This window comes from Sinohyriopsis cumingii, chromosome 8 (assembly GCF_028554795.1).
Source record: "Sinohyriopsis cumingii isolate HCF-2022 chromosome 8, ASM2855479v2, whole genome shotgun sequence".
In the NCBI taxonomy this organism is placed as follows: domain Eukaryota; kingdom Metazoa; phylum Mollusca; class Bivalvia; order Unionida; family Unionidae; genus Sinohyriopsis; species Sinohyriopsis cumingii.
This window is the reverse complement of record NC_142968.1, coordinates 22,627,946-22,647,969: the sequence shown is the minus strand read 5'-3', so window position 1 is coordinate 22,647,969 and position 20,024 is coordinate 22,627,946. Positions and strand designations below refer to the sequence as shown.

Genomic DNA, 20,024 nt, shown 5'->3' with positions numbered 1-20,024 from the left:
CATCGCAGCCTGCGCTGTTCCTTAGAACATTTAATGACTCATTTTGATCCTCGTTCTTCTTCAAGAAACGATGTGAAAGTAGATCGATGGTTTTGTGACCATTAAGCTTATCTTTTGTCTCAAGCTAGGAAACGTAGTGTCCATCAATGGCCTAATGATTTCCAACAGTGCAAATCACAATTTCATTTACAACGTTGTCAGCCCTGTTTAAGGTAGACTATAAATTGAAAAAAATGTTTTGTGATTTGAAAAAATTGCTTGATGTTATCATGTTGGATTATTGTTAAAAATGTTAGAGTTGTTGTTTAGTGTTAAGTGATTTTTGAATAAAAAATGTTGTGTTTTGAAAAAAAATGCTTTTGTCTTTTGTTTAGCTATAAGAATGTTTGATTGATGCTCTTTCATTTCTTACTATCCCTCTCATGACACTCATTGAACGTTGCGACTCGAAAACCGTGTGGGGGATGTTTTCCTTCACGTCCGCGCTTTGACTTTAAGAACTGGGGTTGTTTCCAGTCTAACCATCCATTGTCGACTCATCCTCCTACGAAGATGTGCTCCAAACTAGCTAAGCTCAACGAAGCCTACGTGAATTTGCATAGGGTCAGACACAGTCTGATACCGAAGCCAGAAGAAATAGAGAATGTGAGAATGTTAAAAGTCACTGAAGACCTGATAGAAGAGCTCTTCAGAGAAGAAGTGAACAGGGAGAAAGAAGAATGGACAGAGAAGTACAGACTTCAGAGACAGCAGCAGCAATAGCAACAGCAGCAACAACAACAACAACAGCAGCAACCTGAACCTGACAGAGGCTTTGTCGATTGTCGTATCGACACCAAAGAGTTCTTCTTCTCTTTCCGAAGAAGCAGACCTGTTGCCAGAAAGTCTATCCTCAGAGGACATCGCATTCTTAGAAACTGAAAAAGATTGCCATAGCAAACAAAAAAACAGCCCTTTTCAGGGCTACCCAATACTCTAGAAAAGAAATAACCATCCATTTGCCAATGTGTGTAGGTAGAGTAGTGTGAATATAAACACTAACTCTTTTTTAAAAAATCTGAGGGTATGTGTTTGTGTGTTTGTAAGTGCTCAAGTAAGTTGGTATGGATAGTAGATTAAAATGATGTCTTTTTTTTTGGTGTTTGAGGTGTAGATTTGGGGTTAGATTGGATTGCTTTGCGTATGTGGATAGTCTATTGAAGTGGTTAATAAAAACATTTTTAGAATAGCAATGGGTAGCATAAAAAGTGAGTGAGTGTTTCTTTTAGGTCCGCGCGTTGTTTTTTGGTCATGATCTAGGTAAGATCAATTTTATGTTTTAGGGGGATGTTTTCGTTCACGTCCGCACTTTCACTATAAATTGAAACTCGCTGGACAGTCTAGCTACCCTTGTTGATTGATCAACAGTAAAAAAAATGAGCAGCAGACTGACTAAATTGATGGAACTTCAGATGCATCTGGAGTATGCCAGATACCTACTGAACGAGCTGACTGCGGAGGCCCTTGTGGAAGAAGTGAGAATAGAACAGGAGGAGGAGGAGAGAAAAATGAAAGAAGAGAATGAAAGAAAGAGAGAGATCAGGTGTCACCCTATGATGAACCCTGTGTGCAAGGTGACACCTGAGGCAAGGACATCTCGCCAGCCTGTAGCTGAACCACAATCACAACGAAGACAAAGACAAAGAAGACAGAGGGAAGAAGAAGAAGTGTTCACTATTCCGCAAACGGAGGAGTGGGATAGTGAAGCCACTCACCCCCCGTCTGCTCTTCAAACGAGTCATGTGAATTGGACTAATGATTCGAGTAGACGTTGTCTGTGGTGCCAGACCCGGAAGGTGCCACCATTAACCAGGGGCCTCTGAAGTTAAAAACAAACAGCCCTTTTCAGGGCTACCCCAATACTCTAGAAAAGAAATAACCATCAATTTGCCAATGTGTGTAGGTAGAGTAGTCTGAATATAAAAACTAACTCTTTTTTTAAAAATGTGAGGGTATGTGTTTGTGTGTTTGTAAGTGCTCAAGTAAGTTTGAGTGAATAGTAGATTATGGGTTTCTTAGCGTATGTGAAGAGTATAGTTTGGGTTTTATTATATGAAATAAGAAAGTATAGTTAGGGTTTTATTATATGAAATGAAAAAAGTAGGGGATGTTTTCCTTCACGTCCGCGCGTTGTTTGGTCATGATCTAGGTAAGATCATTTTTTATGTCTTAGGGGATGTTTTCCATCACGTCCGCGCTTTTCGTATAAGAACCCACAGTATTCGTCGTTCAAACCATTCTACAAAGAAGATGGCTTCGAACCAACTTGACAAAATGCAAAAATTACAAGACGTTTTAGACAATTTAGGAATGATGGAGCAGATGTTAGTGAGACTCAATGAAGACCACTATTCATATAGTCCCCATCGTGTAAAGATGGAAATTAATAACGTAAGAAAAGTAAAGGACATAATAAGTGGTGTGATGAAAGAGATAAAGGAGGAGAAGGAGGATGAAGAGGAAAGGATAAGAATAAGAAAATGGAATGAAAAAATTGAAAAAGAAGAAGAAAATGAGAAGAGGAAGAAAGAAGAGGAGGAAGAGAAGAAGAAAGAAGAGGAGGAGAAAAAAAGAAGAGAAAGAGTGTAGGAGAGAAAATAAGAAGTTGGTGGAGAAAAAGAAGAAATTAGAAGCAGAAGAAGAAGAAAAACCAAAGGCCCTTTTCAGGGCCACCCATATTTCTCGAAAAGAGAATGACTTTTCAATTGCCTACCCCTTTTTTTAAAAAAATTTTAAAAAAAAAAAAAATCCGATGTTCAATTCCCCCTTGTCCCTAGACAAGCCCAAACTCTATTCCCCATGTTAAATTCCCATTGTCCCTAGACAAGCCCAAACTCTATTCCCCATGTTAAATTCCCATTGTCCCTAGAGTGGCCCAGCAATTTTCTCCATGTTAAATTTACATAGTCCCCAGAGTGGCCCGGGGGGGGGGGGGGGCGGGTCTGTAATGCTAATTCCCATTGTCCCTAGGGTGGCCCTATTCACTACTACTATACAATCTGATGAATTAATTCATTTGTATTTTTCTATTATGTCGATATATAACAAAAACGTAGGAATCTGACGACAAAACGTTGTACAAATCTAGGCATACGTATACCTATAACCTTTGTCAATTCGACATAGAATAGCATATGTAAAAATAATTAATTTCTGGATTGGAGGGGGTGGTGGCATTAGTAGGTAAAACACGGAAGACTGACGTAAGGATTCAATCCCGTCTTTTCACAGGTGAATGAAAATGTATTTATAAATATATTATTGGATTTAATTTGGCTAGGTCTTTTTTAGTTTTATTAAAATAATAAAATCATTTATTTTCAATTTCATGATAACCAAAATATATTTTTTATCATCTAATGTGCATACACCCAAGTTATGTTTTGCGGGTTTTATTGTATGCATTTTATGTGTTACTTCTTTTCTGTACAATAACACATATTTACACAACACGTCTGTTGAATTTGTTTTATTTAATTATTTGTGTGGCTCTAATGAGGATCCATGAAATGGCGAATATTTTGACATATTTGAATATAAAATACCTGAAACAGTCCAGTTAGAACATAGTTCGTAATAATCAGCAATGTTCTTATCACTTATTTCATAACTTAAAGACAAGCGTTATCAATCTCACTATCATCCATGTAAGAATCGTTGTGCTTGATAAATGCACCTCAAAGTCATCCCCATTCTCATTTTAAATTGAATTTTGATAATTAGTTGGAGTTTTGTGGCCTTTTTAATTCTTTATGGAGTAGATCCCATATATACATGTTAATATTTTTCTAAGGATATATTGGCATCCTTTGTTCTCTTCTTTTTCTTTGGTATGAATCTCATATTTAACTGCATGTCTGTTAGTGAACATCTGTTATAATACATTTTCGGCACGTATTCCTATTTCTCTATCAGTTTTTGCAAGTTGATTTCTTCTTCTGAACTAATGATATTTCTTAAATCTTGTTTGCTAATTTCCATTTAGAATATATATATATATATATATATATATATATATATATATATATATATATATATATATATATATATATATATATATATATATATATAGTGCTGAAGACGGTGTGGAAGTGCTCTGACCAGCGGTTCAGGATAGATTCCCTGCTACCCACTGACAGGGAATCTATCCTGAACCGCTGGTCAGAGCACTACCACACCCTCTTCAGCACTAGCCGTACAGTCCAGGAGGCAGCTATTGATCGCATCCCACAACAGCCACCAATGCTGGAATTCGATGAGGCACCCACACTGCAAGAGACTATAAAAGCCATATAACAGATGAAGACTGGAAAGGATGCAGGAAAAGATGGTATCCCACCAGAGATATGGAAAAGTGGAGGCCCAGCATTGCACACCAAATTCTGCGAGTTCTTCGTTTGCTGCTGGGAGCGAGGGAAACTTCCACAAGACCTCCGAGATGCAGTCATCATCACCTTGTACAAAAACGGGGGGGGGGGGGGAATCTGACTGCCGTGGGTTAACTCTGCTGTCCATTGCAAGCAAAATCCTTGCTAGAGTGTTGCTGAATAGAATGGTGCCCACCATTGCAGAAGGACATGCTCCGGAGAGTCAATGTCGCTTCAGAGCCAATATGGGCACAACAGACACGGTGTTCGTCCTGAGACAGGTCTAGAAGAAATGTCGAGAACAAAACAAAGGACTGTACATCACGAAGGCATTTGACACGTTGAGCAGAGCTAGGCGTGTGGAAAATCCTTGAAAAGCTCGACTATCCTCTAAAGTTCCTTACCATGGTCATCCAACTACATGAAGACCAGCTTGGTCAGGTCAGAAACAATAACGACCTGTTACAGACATTCCTCATTGTAAATATCGTAAAACAGGGCGACGTTTTAATCACCACGCTGTACTCACTCTTCTTCAGCATGATGCTCCAAAAAGCAACAGAAGACCCTGATGACGAAAATGGCATCTATATCAGATTTCGCACTGATGGCAACCTCTTCAACTTAAGGAGGCTTCAGGCCCACACCAAGACCATGGAAAACCTGATCAGAGAACTTCTTTTTGCAGATGATGCCGCCCTTGTTGCCCATACGGAAGCCGCCTTACAGCGCGTAACATCCTGATTTGCAAAAGCTTGCAAGCTCTTTGGACTTGAGGTCAGCTTTAAGAAAACTGAGATACTGCTCCCAAGGAAGAGTAAGAGCACCAAGCATCTTCAAGGGCCAGACAGAGCTGAATGTAGTCCACCACCCTCCTATATGACGCAGAATCTTGGGTCACCTACAGCCGCCACCTCAGCATCCATTGGAGTGACTTCATTACTAACACTGAAGTCCTCAAGCAAGCAGGGATTACCAGCGTTGAGGCTACGCTCATGAAGATACAGCTACGCTGGGTAGGGCACGTGTCCAGGATGGAGGATCATCGCCTGCCAAAGACTGCACTGTATGATGAGCTGTCCACTAGCCACCGTGACAGAGGGGCACCTCGAAAGAGATATAAAGATTCATTGAAGAAAAAAAACCTCACCAACTGTGACTAACCAATGGGCATCACAAGCTGCTGACCGTGAAAGCTGGCGACGTACAGTTCACCTGGCCACTGCCACTTTTGAACAAAACAGATGGACAAGCTTGGAGGAAAAACGACGGCGAAGAAAAAAGCGGCAACCATCGACAGCACCCATCACAAGCCAGACATTTTCCTGCAGCCTCTATGGACGGACGTGCCTTTCACAAATTGGGCTCTTCAGCCACCAGCGCGCGTGCAATATATATATATATATATATATATATATATATATATATATATATATATATATATATATATATATATATATATATATATATATATATATATATATATATATATATACATATATATATATATATATATATGTGTGTGTGTGTGTGTGTGTGTGTGTATTAAAAATAACATGGCATTGAAAGTGTTGGTATAATAGTGATCCGCCCATGGAACAATAATAAGAATATTTAAACGTTCTTTCAACTGCAGACCTATAGATCAATGAGGAATTTCTACTCATTAAGCATTAATGACGTATGAAAGTAATTTTAAAAAAGTATTAATAGTCCCCGTTTTCTATATGAATTTAAAATGGTACACAATTTCATCGCCACCCTTCCTTTCTATCCCTCTCCTCTATTATGCATAAGGGTCAACATACGCAGAAATATGGAGTGAGAGAGAAAAACAATATGGGTTGTATGAAAACCTTAAAACTGATCTTGCACCAAGTAACCTACAAGAATGTGGGAAGTCGTAACGGTATGTTTACACTTTCCTTACAGTGTTCATAATATCAATGATAGATAATTGCAATAGCCGGTCGACACTGTAAATTAAATTTGTCGGTCACGAGGCACACATACTATAACGTATTTAATGCTTTATTGTTGTTGTTGCTGTTTCTTAAAAATCGATTATTATTGATTAAATATGAAAGTGTCCAAACAGCGTATTCTCTCTCTCTCTCTCTCTCTCTCTCTCTCTGGACGATCGTAACAAGATATGGGCGAAAATCCATGAAACTACGGGCGTTGGGATTTTCGACGATGTCTCTAGACCTACGCATGATGAAACGTTAAGTCAAACCGTCCAGTGGAAAAGGAGAGAGAGAGGTTAGGGGAGAGAGAGATAAAGATAAAGAGGGACTTCCTCGCCGGGGGCCCTAGGCACAAACTCTAACCCGATTTCCGCCTCAATCTCTCAGTCTCAGATATAGAGTATTGCATCGCATTTCCATGTGCATGTGTGTCATTTTGTTAAATTTATTAATATAGTACTAAACTGCTAACACGGCTAACACAGCAAACTGCGTAGGCCTACTACGAGTGTAAAACAAATGAAAGTTTAGTTAAACATACGCTAAAGTTTTTATTGTTAATTAAATTGAAAGCGAGATTGTATTATTGTAATGAGTAAATGTTTGCTTACTTTGCTATACATTGTCAGGACATTTTCTTATAAACATCGCTTTCGTGTTTTGCTCTCAGCAAAGTCTCTGATAATATCATCGAAATTCAAAGACTCCAACACATCTGATTATATGCTCATGACAGACATGCGGTTTAGTCGTTCTTGCATCATACGGCTGCGAAGCTCGTTCTTGATTAATTTCAGATTTGAGAAAGAACGTTCACCGGTACATTTTGTCACCATCATTGACGGAAACATTCTTAATGCAATTTCAACGTTTGGAAACGTTGATTCCAGATTGTCATTCTTTATCATGGCAAAGATTACTGACATAGATGGCACTGATGTTTTTGCACATGACACTGACATATAGTGTTTCAGGTGTACACATTCTGAAATTAGTTCGTGTTGGTCCAGATCTTGAGGATAGAACTTTGCAAGCTTTTCACTGTATTCTGTTGTTTGTTCAACATTCAAATGGTCCAGTTTGATTAAGAATGTAAATCTGCTGCTGATTTCTTCATAAGCTTCTCCACGTTTGTTTAGTTCAGTGATCAATGAGTCGATGATTGGTAAGTAGGTTTTAATTCTAAATTTTGTCAATTGCAGGACCTTCCAGAAATGTAATTCGCATATTTCTTTTAGTCACTCGCCTTTGGCTGTCGTAGTACCCTGCGTTGTTAGTTTGTGCTTTGGCTCTGCGTTCATATTCTTCAAAATAATTATTGTCTCTAAGTACATCAACATAAAGCTTCAGTGACTGAATCAGACTGACGGCGATTGATAAATCCCTGTCTGCTTTTTGTAGAGCCTTGCTTGATTCGTTGAAGCGTCCAAGGATATCATTCCAGAGAATGGTGAGGAATACAATTTCCAACTTATCCATCTTTTTGCTTAGAGCTGCTGCTTCATAGAAAGCGTCTCTAGGTTGGTCTTTGTCCTGTGCAATCCCATCAAGAGCTGCTTGAACTTCTTTGTACCCATGATACAGAGCCTACACAGCATCATCATGAGCGGACTATCGCGGACTATCGATCCAGAATCAAACACAAAATTTGTTCTCTGTTTCACTGACGGACTCTAGTCCAACATACCTATCCAACCTCACCCATGTGTACACACCAGCAAGATACTTACGCTCCTCTTCTGACAATCGTATACTCATTATTCCCACTATGAAAACAAAGTCATATGGACAGCGTTCGTTTGCATACCAGGGCCCATCAACGTGGAATGAATTGCCCACTGAACTTAGACATAAAGACACAGTGTTCACATTAAAGAGTGCTCTCAAAACTCACTTATTTCGACTACAAGAACAAACTTAAAGACCTAATAATGTTTCCTACCTTAAATATTCTCAGCATGTTTTTTCTGTTTTCTAATTTCATGGTGTTTGTGTTTGTAATCATATCATTATATATCTTTTTTATCTTATAGGTGTTGTCTAATGTTGTAAAGCGCTTAGAGCTTCTAAAGAGTAGGCGCTATACAAAGGTATTATTATTATTATTATTATTATTATTATTATTATTATTATTTATTTATTTATTTATTTATTTATTTATTTATTTGATAAGCGTTTCACTAATTTGTGTTCATGTCCTAAAGATGTCTCCAGGAAATGCCAACAATGCATTGATGCCACGAAAAAGGCGTATAGTTTTTGAAGAAAGTCGAAGAAGGCTATGACTTGCGTGCAACATTCAACAGCATTCACGCCAACTAAAGTCAGGGAATGGCTCGCACATGGAACGTTGACAGCTAATTCGTTTATTCCTTTTATTCTAGCTTGCACGCCTGAGTATTGACCGGACATGTTAAAGGCATTATCATAGGACTGTCCACAGCAATCTGCTATGCTGATGTTTTCTTCCAAAACGTTCACGATGGTGTCCACAAGATACTCTACTCCACGACTGCGGATACATTACAAATCCTATGAACCATTCCACTGATGATAAATCTTTCACATATCTCACGGTCAATGTCAGTTGATCGGTGTGACCTAATCTGGGGTGGAGTCCACACTAAGAGAGAAATATTTTGCTTGTCTTAGTTCTGAAAGGACTGAGCAGACAACTTTGGTGCCCATCAATGCGATAAACTCTTCGCATATAGTTGCCGATAGATAGGAGGGGTTACCTTTTCCAGCATTGCCGTATCTTTTCTAATGTTCACTGAGAAATGGATCGAATTTGCTAATTAATTCCAAGCTTCCCAAATAATCTCCATTGTGCTGTGAACCTAGAATCAGACACAACCCGCTGCAGGACATCACGCCAATATTGCTGTTCCACTTTTAATTGCTTCATTAATTGTGTATCAATGTGACCAGCTTCTCTAACACGCTCAGTATAAATAAGCATGCACTTTCGATTACCCTCGCCATTTTCATGTTCGCTGAGACGTGTCGTTGCATTCTTCCAATCGTTAAAGCCAGTTGTACATAGAGCAGATTGATGACCCATCGTAGTTGTTGAAAACAAGCGACACACAAAGCAATACACGGACTGGTGAGATGGAGAATAGAGTAGTCACTCGCGACAAACTGATTCACCATTTCGCAGTTCACGGCAGAAACAGGAATCAGTTAAGCAACGTCTCTGCAACTATCTCCAGTTCCATACACGCGCTGAGTCGTACTAAAATCAGACTCTTTATGCTGGCAACTAGCAGGACCTCTATGAATCCAATAAGATCGTAATTCCACAGTGATTGGACTCCAAAAAGCTGCATCTGTTGGATAGCCCGCCGATCTGACACCTTGTGGAATTTTGTCGACTGTTGGTGATATGACAATATCTGAACTTTCAACGGGTAGACTATCATCTTGCACTTGCAGCGACCTTAACTGTTCATCTTTATCACAGACAATGGCATCATTAGACGAGCAAGACGACTTAAGAGTATCTGCGTCTCAACAATGTCGGACTGCAACGATGATTGTGCTTTCTGACTTTGAAAAAAAGACGATACTTTTGGATGTTTGGCCAACCTTTCCAATTCTGCTGCTTCCTTCTTTCTCTTCGCAGCACCACTCATATAATTTCTACTCATTCTTGGTGGGTTGTCTAATGGTTCGTTTAAAAGATCGTAGTTAGTGAAAATTGACAAACTGACAAATCTGTGATGACTGACAATTACAATCTGAATCTGCATAAAAGTCTTGTGTCTACAGGTTACTGTCAGTCATAATATCCAGACATACATAGGAGTCTTGTGTCTACAGGTTACTGTCAGTCATTATATCCAGACATACATAGGAGTCTTGTGTCTACAGGTTACTGTCAGTCATTATATCCAGACATACATAGGAGTCTTGTGTCTACAGGTTACTGTCAGTCATAATATCCAGACATACATAGGAGTCTTGTGTCTACAGGTTACTGTCAGTCATTATATCCAGACATACATAGGAGTCTTGTGTCTACAGGTTACTGTCTGTCATTATATCCAGACATACATAAAAGTCTTGTGTCTACAGGTTACTGTCTGTCATCATATGCAGACATACATAAAAGTCTTGTGTCTACAGGTTACTGTTAGTCATAATATCCAGACATACATAGGAGTCTGCCGAAAGATGCAATTTAACCTTCGGCCGAAACCGAGACTACACCGAAAGCAACAATTTGGTCACTTTCTGCACCGATACCAAAACCGACACCAAAATTTTGTTTTTTGGGCCTCCGCGGGAGCCCCTGCTGCGTGGGGCCCTAGGCACGTGCCTTGCGTGCATATTCCTTAAAACGGTTCTGTCTTTACCCCCTAAATGGTTTACCAAAAGACCTGCTTAGAAGAGAACCTGGCACCAACGCATGTTTAAGTAACACAGGAAGGAGCCCACCTAGTTTCTTTAACTGTGTCCGTACGAATTTTATACAGACACCATCGCCTTTGGTGTTTGCATTCTTAGTTCGTTTGGTTTGCGTTGTTGTTATTGTTGTTTTGCAACATAATATTATCTGAGCCTTGCAGCCGGTTTTTATAAAGTCTTGTAGCGAGAGGCTGTTTTTTGCACAATTATTGTATTTATTTATTTATTTACTTATTTATTTTATTTTATTTCGAATTCATATTATATCACCGTATACAACCGAATTGTATTTTTTTTTAAATTTGAAATCTTCATTCAGATAAACCAAAACCTTGAGTTGCTTTCAATGGTGCACTGTGGTCTTCTCCTGGGGCTGCTGACAAATCTAAAGTTGATGTATATTTCCTAATGTTGCTACCATCTTTGGAGCAATCGCTTTTACAATAGGTATAATATCGGATAAAATAGAAAAACCTTGATTTAGAATAGATTTGACCACTCTATACTCAAAATTACTCGAAATAATTCCATCATCACCGAGTTTTTGCTTGTGTCTCGATTTGAATTTGTGTACCCCCTCATGCGTATGAGAGAACCAATGTTGGAAGCTAATGGTTTAACAATATTGGTGGCAATTTACTTGATAAAACATTCCGCATGAAACAAACACATGTAATGCGATAAACACATATCCGAATATTGATCCCCCAATAAAGTGTCTTTCCTAATAACGGGTAGTTCTCACTAACGTGTTACACATATTTCGGATATTTCACTTGTTCTTGTTTTTTTATTGATAAGTAATACGTTACCCTTCATCATTCAAATCTACTTATTTGTTGTCTTGTGATTTTACATGCATTGTGGCTGATGGTATTTGATTCATCTTATTTACTGGTAAACAAATTAATATATTGGGTCGTACATTCAATAGAGTACTATATGGGGTATAAACGAAAATAATACATCCAAACTATTGACATTAATACAAATTTCTTTCAAATACAGTTCTATAAGGTCTTGTTTTTCTTATAAATTTTGATTTACTGATCTTTCTTTTTTCAAACCATTTCTTCTTGCTGTTTTCCTAACCTTTTCGATGGACTTTGGCAAACGATCAGGGAATATCTTCTTCAAATTTATCTTTTGCCTAATTTCCTACCTTAACCTCTATCCTTAAATTTCAACTTCAAACCAACCATCTTTCAATTATCTTCTGTTCTTTATTGTTGTTGTTGTTGTTGCTGTTGTTGTGGGGTTTAACGCCATTTTTCAGCACACGATACATGGCGACCAGTATTAACGGTGGAGGAAGAACCCGGGGAAAACCCTGGAAAGAACCACCGATCCACGAGAAGCTACCGGCAAGCTTTCTCACATACCCACACTGGCTGAATCCGAGACTCGAACCGGCGCAGACAGAGGTGAGATGGCAGTGATCCGTAACGGAGAGCGCTTTAGACCACTCGGCCACTCGGGGCCCCGTTCTTTATTGTACCAGTTGCTCAAAACATACATACATAAATACACACCCACCTATATATATATATATATATATATATATATATATATATATATATATATATATATATATATATATATATGTCACGTTTGCCTGCCTGCGATTACGTAAGTCAGGAAAAAAAGAATGGGTTAGCGCAATGAGTATGTCGACCCTGCACTGTTATGGCGATTTTTGTTTGTACAAAAGCCGCCTCGTTATGTGTTAACACTAGCATATAGATGTTAGAAGCTTTGTTCTGAGAACAAATGACCCTCAACGCTATTGTAAATCTCCCCGCTTTGACAGATGGCCTGAGGCTCGTCTGTAAACTGGACCGACTGGGGGTAGAATTGATATCCAATCAGAACTGAAGAAGGGTGGGGCCATCAATTCGAACCAGAACTTAATAGTCATTCGGACTGATAACGAATTAGTGATTTGTAAGCCGTCGTACTGCTAAAGCAGAATATAATTCACTCCGAGGGAGCCACTCGTGATTTGGCGGGAAAACTCTTAGTACATTCTAAGGACAGAAAGCTTCGTAAAGGAAGCTTTTGGGGACAGAGTAGTCAAGTCCCGAGTCTCAGAGAGACAGCATAGAAGTAGGCGGAGAACAAGCCTCGTTGAAGGAGAAAGAGAGAAAGAAAGGAGGAGGAGAAAACAAGACAAAAGGGGAAGAGGACAGGAAGAATCGGAGAACGCCGGAAGAAGGAAAGCAATTGGCGTAGTAAACACAGATGCATAGAAACAAAGTACGGGGGAAAGCCATCTCACACTAAAATCACGTGATGAAATAGGTTGTCACATGGTCGAGAGGAAGTAGATTGGTTGAGAAATTAATATCGTTTAACTTGTATTAAATTGTTATTCTTTTGGATTGCACCCTTGTGTTCTTAATAATTTAATTGTCGGTATTGCTGACTGGGGGCTCGGAGCTTTACCTCTCTCTATCACTAATTTCACTTCCTACAAAAACGAGCCAGGGTGGGAATTCCTCAGTAATTCAAATAAATACTGGGAGCATCCCACCCCAACGCATAACAGTGAGTCACTTAGAACTTCGCAATATATAATGAGGACTTTGTATAGCGCCTAATCTTTAGAAGCTCTAAGCGCTTTACAACATTAGACAACATTAGATAAAAAGAATATAATGATATGATTACAAAAACAACATGAAATTAGAAAACATTAAAAACAAAAACATGCTGAGAATATTTAAGGTAGGAAACATTATTAGGTCTTTAAGTTCGTTCTTGCAGTCGAAATAAGTGAGTTTTGAGAGCCCTCATGAATGTGATCACTGTGTCTTTGTGTCTAAGTTCAGTGGGCAATTCATTCCACGTTGATGGGCCCTGGTATGCAAACGAACGCTGTCCATATGACTTTGTTTTCATAGTGGGAATAATGAGTATACGATTGTAAGAAGAGGAGCGTAAGTATCTTGCTGGTGTGTACACATGGGTGAGGTCGGATAGGTGTGTTGGACTAGAGTCCGACAGTGAAGCGTAGCACAGAGAACAAATTTTGTTTTTGATTCTGGATCGCAAGGATAGCCAGTGTAGGGTACAGAGCGGCGGTGAGGTGTGCTCTGATCGTGGTACTGTAAGTATGATCCGAGCTGCTGTGTTTTGAACTTTTTGAAGTTTCTGGAATAGATATTGAGATGAACCAGGCAGACTTGAGTTACAATAGTCCAGTCTTGAAAGTACTAATGAACACACAAGTGTTTTAGTGGCATCCACTGAAAGATATTTGCGAATTGAGCTGATGCGTCTCAGCTCAAGATATGCAGCCTTGCATATGTTCATGACATGTTGGTGCAATGTGAGAGTACTGTCCAGAGTAACACCTAGGTTTCGTACTGATTGTGTGAATTTAATGTTGGCGTTGCTGATATTTATTGTTTGAGGTAAAGGATGTGAATGAGAGTCTTTATGTTGTGATCAGAATGGCCTCAGTTTTATCATCATTCATCTGCAGCTTGTTACATGTCATATATGATTTCACATCAGAAATGTACCTCTCTACACCTTGGATGGTAGCATCAACTTCAGTTGGGTGGCTAGATTTGTATATTTGGGTGTCATCAGCGTACAATTGGTGAGACACTGGATGATGATCTATGACACATGAGAGCGAATGAGTGTACAGAATGAAGAGAACAGGTCCAAGAACAGACCCCTATGGAACACCACATCACAGATCAACTGGGCTGAAGTGTATTCCATTTGCAGATACAATTTTTGTCCTGTTGACCAAGTAGGACTTGAACCACAGTAAGGCTGTATCATGAATGCCAAATACATGCTGGAGACGGTGACGTAATATATCATGGTCTATTGTGTCAAATGCTGCAGACAAATCAAGGAGGGTGAGGACTGTTATCTTTCCGCTATCCAACGCAGAGAAAATGTCATCAACTACTTTTAGAAGAGTAGTTTCAGTACTGTGGCAAGGGTCATATGCAGATTGTAAATTGCTAAAAAGACTGTTTGAATTTAGATGAGATACAAGCTGGGATAGAACAACCTTTTCTAAGACTTTTGATATGAATGGGAGATTAGAAACTGGGCGGTAGTTCTTTAAATCGTTATGGTCTAGTGTTGGTTTCTTCAGCAGAGGCTTTACAATGGCAGTTTTGAAAAATGATGGGAATTCCCCGGATGAGAGAGATGTATTAATAACATCAGTTAGTGAAGGCAATACTCGATCTAAGCACTCAAGCAGCAGTGATGTTGGAATTGGATCAAGTTCACATGACTTTGGTGCACTCTTCATCAGGATTGTACGTATGAAATCCATAGAGACAGGTTCAAATGCTGCTAATGGTTGCCGCTCAAATTCTGTATCCCAAGTGTATGGTGACAACGAGTCAATTGAAATTGTGGTGTCAAGCTTATCTCTAATGGTTTGTACTTTGTCACGGAAGAAATCTGTAAACATGTCCGGAAGGTCGACTGGAGAGAATGTAGTTGAAAGTGGTGTTGATTTGTTCCTTGACATTAGCTTGTTAGTAATCTCGAAGAGCTCTTTGCAGCTGGAACTTTCCATGATCTTAGTAGTAGTAGTAGTAGTGTGTGTGTGTGTGTGTGTGTGTGTGTGTGTGTGAAAATTATTTAAGGAGTTACATAATAAAGCAATGTGAAATATTTATTATTGAGGAAATGCTTCAACCAGAAAAAAATATTTGTTATTTTGGTTCTGTTAGTGATGGTTCTGAAAAAGATCAGGATGTTGATTTCGAAGCACAATGTTGCCGAAAACCTTCTATATAATTATTTGATGCTGGTAATGTTGGTAATGTTGGTAATACTGGTAATTTTGGTAATGTTGGTAATGCTGGTAATGTTTGCATGAACTGCATCTCGTCATAGTTATACTAAAGAACGTATATGTTATTAAAAAATATTACAAACGTGTTTATCATAAATATTACATTGATAATAAAACATTAGGCACATTTATTAAATATGTATTACAAAGTTGTATCGCTTATCCGAACTGAGTTTCCAAGAAAGAAAATGCTTAAGTCTATTGATCTATTCCAAAAGTTATTTCGTATCTTTAAAATTCCTATTCAAATTACGCTCATTAATGGTACTAATATCTAAACATGCAGCAAGAAAGAAAGTTGTAATTATTAAAAATTAATTGTAGTTATTAAAAATTAATTGGATCAATATGTTCACCGTGGTACAGATTTACATTTCTGGATGCACAGAAATGTTATAAAATCTCACTATGATTGTAAATTTAGGACAACCTGATAGTGGAAACGACGTCATACGATTGTAAAATTAGCACAACCTGATAGTGGAAACGACGTCATACGATTGTAAAATTACACAGCTTGATAGTGGAAACGACGTCATACGATTGTAAAATTAGCACAACCTGATAGTGGAAACGACGTCATACGATTGTAAAATTAGGACAACCTGATAGTGGAAACGACGTCATACGATTGTAAAATTAGCACAACCTGATAGTGGAAACGACGTCATACGATTGTAAAATTACACAGCTTGATAGTGGAAACGACGTCATACGATTGTAAAATTAGCACAACCTGATAGTGGAAACGACGTCATACGATTGTAAAATTAGGACAACCTGATAGTGGAAACGACGTCATACGATTGTAAAATTAGCACAACCTGATAGTGGAAACGACGTCATACGATTGTAAAATTAGGACAACCTGATAGTGGAAACGACGTCATACGATTGTAAAATTAAGACAACCTAATAGTGGAAACTACGCAGTTTTAAGAGTATATGAAATGTTGATATTTATGTCAAAACTCTAATAACAGGCTTCAATAACAACGAATTTCTTCTTTTTTTTAAACCTGATGAACAATTATTAAATTAGTTGAAATTTCTTTAAAATAAAAAGGTGATATACTGAAAAGATACATCATAAACAACTTTAACGAATGGTATCAACATATATGCTCCAATATTATTTCTGGAAAGAATTTTGCATTCAAACTCGGAAATAAATAAAAATAGATACAAACATACGAAGATGATAAGAACCCTGTAAATGTCACAACTTCTAACGGTTTACTAAGCAAAAGAAATGTCAAGATGAATACAGAAAGACGTTACAAATCTGGCTGATTCAGCACCCGGTCAAGGCTCTGCCACCTTATATGGCTGGTGTCGATATCAGTAATTGAAATAACACTGACACAAGCTGGTGACAGAATGGATGACACATTCGATATGTCTATGAATAACGTAGCCTCAAGCTACATAACTATTAATGAGTTTGGTTTTGCAGATAAAGCATATATTGATACTAAACTAATGTTAATCATTATAAAATTAATGCAACTGCTATGTACGATTATAATCTTATTGTCAATGATTATAAAATTATTGACAATGGTTATACAATGTAATGTCAATAGTTATAAAATTAATGACAATGGTTATACAATGTAATGTCAATAGTTATAAAATTAATGACAATGGTTATACAATGTAATGTCAATAGTTATAAAATTAATGTTAATGATTATAAAATAATGTGAAATATTAAAAAACTAATATGAATGATTATAACCGTATTGTCAATGATTATAAAATTATTGACAATTGTTACACAATTGAGGTCAATAGATATAAAATTAATGTAGATGATTATAAAATTAATTTAAATAATTATAAAAGTATTGTCATTGACGATAGCACTATTGTCGAGCATTGGCCATTTTACTTTTATTCCCAAAGTTTTGGAAGTCAAATTGGGTTGAGTACGCTGACCTTGAGAAGCAAAATACAACTATAATATCGTGATTATTATTTTAAAAACACAGATATTGGTATGTAAATAGAATCACTGCCTTTGTTGGTAAATCTAAAATCTGGATTTTCTGGCATCATTATCAGTTGGTACGCATCACAACAAAATAATTCACGAAGAAATCGGAACTAACTCTGAATTTAAACAATATTCATGGTAATTATGCTGAGCGTGATTTTAATCTTTGACAATTATATAATAGTCTTGTGTACAAGGTGTTGTCTGAATCAACACTTGTGACAATATATCGACTGTTGCTTTTGTGTTTTGCTCTTTATTATATAAAATAACGGTAGTTAAAACTGTATTTAATGTGAAACAGAGATTTTTTCCTGCGTATCTATATTTGGATTTCGAAACTAATATAACATGATTCATATATCTAGATTAAAATAACATACTTATATGATTATTTAACTAGACTGTCTTCTGCGGCGAGAAAGAAATATATCAACTATGTTAACAACAACACTTTCCGAGGTAACATTAAGCATAAGCGGTAAACAGTGCATTGAAATCACACCATTGACCGACAAACCGTATACACTCGGTTGTAAGTCAAGTCAAACTGCAAGCAACAAAGATCCCTATCTGCTGTAAACTTATGCGCCTTCAGGACAGTGTCTTTATTCTTTGTTCTACTGATTACTCTTAATAAACAGCACAGACCCACACCTGCTGGCTCATTAAGCGACGGCAGATCTTGGTCTGTGCTTTTTGCTTGACTGATTGATTGATTGATTGTTTTTTAACGGCGCATCAGCACTTTTAGGCTATTTAGCGCCAAACAAAGTGTAATTTGTATAATCTTTTAAAACTTATAAAAGGTCCTATATCGACCAGCGATATAAAAGAACAAATGGTTGAAATTAAAAACGGTAAGATGGTAACGGTGCTTTTTGCAGTTAGGCTCATCGCATAAGCGAGCAGTAAACCCATGTTATACACGAGTATATACGGTACGTTAAATATCTGCTGATCATTGTTTTTTAAATAGTTCGGTAAACAACTGCTGCAAATATTTATAATATTCTAAACTGGTATTTCATAAAAGAACTTTAAACATACCAGAATTATATAGAAATGGATTTTATTAGTTCTACATTCCCTTTCATCGCCCAAGTCAATCTCAGTAACTTATTTATCAGCCAATTTACCTGGACGCGCGTTTGAGAGCTTGCGGCAAAACATGCCTTTTACCAACGATATCAGATCAGTCCCTATTTATATTATAGCAACCTAGGTGTCCCTGTAGTATTCGCTCCTAAAATGGCACGTGCAATTCATGAAAAACTGATGTTCCATGAATGAGGCTTTTCGGTGCATACATTTATTTCCTTTATATTTTATTTACGAACCTCATGCTATCTTATAGTTTTTGGCATTACCGTAAAATCTATGTTACCAATTATTAACTCTGTGTGTGTGTGTGTGTGTGTGTGTGTGTGTGTGAGAGAGAGAGAGAGAGAGAGAGATTTGGATTTTATACGTAGCTTTAACAATTTTCGTCTGCAGCGCGACAGTTTATATTAATGTCTAACACTGGGGCATCATGCCGCAAACATGAGGCATCTTGCCCCACCCAGTCACAATCCTGACACCGGGCGATCAGCCCACTGTTAAGAGTTTTCTTTTTCTTCATATAGTTGGTATTACAGTTGTAATTGTACAACCAGCTGTAAAAAATTACTCATAGTATAGGTATTACCGTAGGATCTGTACTGCTTAATGTAAAGAATAGTTTTCTCTTAGAAAACTAAAATACATCGCCGATATTAGAATAAACTTCATTTAGAAAATTAAAGTAAGGATGAGTGCGTTATCTACTACAGAGAAAGAAAGAAAGAAAGAATAACAACAGTTTCATACCTGTCCCCGGAACTGCGGTTGTGGTCTGACCCAAAGATAGTAGCATGTTGATATAATCCATCTGAGATTGATCTGAATAATAATAATAATAATAATAATAATAATAATAATAATAATATGTACTCCTCAAATGGTTGAATCAAATATCTGTCCAATTTACCGGCGTAATTTATCATTTATTTCCTTGTTGCTGTCATAACTATCTTTGTACTCATTTTGTATTCTCATCGACTCCAAGATCATTATAAGCAGCAGCATCAAAACAACCACCATTATTATCAGTTACATCATATATTATCAACACTTTTAATAGAAATTATACATATCAAAGAGTAAATCAGCTCTTACTTACCCCCATTGCAAAAATTTCCTTCACAAGTGCTGAAACATTGGATGTCGCTGCATGTCTGTTAAAAAGAATGGCACAGACAAGGGTCAAAGTTAAACGTCTAGCACGTTATTTACATATATCAGACTTAAATGACAGTAACATTCGTGTCAAGAGTGATAAAGTCACTTTAGGAGACATCTGTACATAGAGAAGACTA

General features: G+C 37.5%; 1 protein-coding gene across 3 annotated transcripts in view; it reads right to left on the bottom strand.

The window, feature by feature from the left end:
• Positions 1–20,024, bottom strand: part of LOC149793133 (uncharacterized) — an 84,813-nt gene that overhangs the window by 42,996 nt on the left and 21,793 nt on the right. For all 3 annotated transcript variants that reach the window (XM_089967055.1, XM_089967054.1, XM_089967052.1), the window contains exons 9-10: positions 19,829–19,883; positions 19,477–19,548 (exon numbers count right to left, since the gene is read on the bottom strand). In XM_089967055.1, the coding sequence (XP_089823181.1) occupies positions 19,477–19,548; positions 19,829–19,883 (127 nt within the window). The remainder of the gene's footprint in view (positions 1–19,476; positions 19,549–19,828; positions 19,884–20,024) is intronic.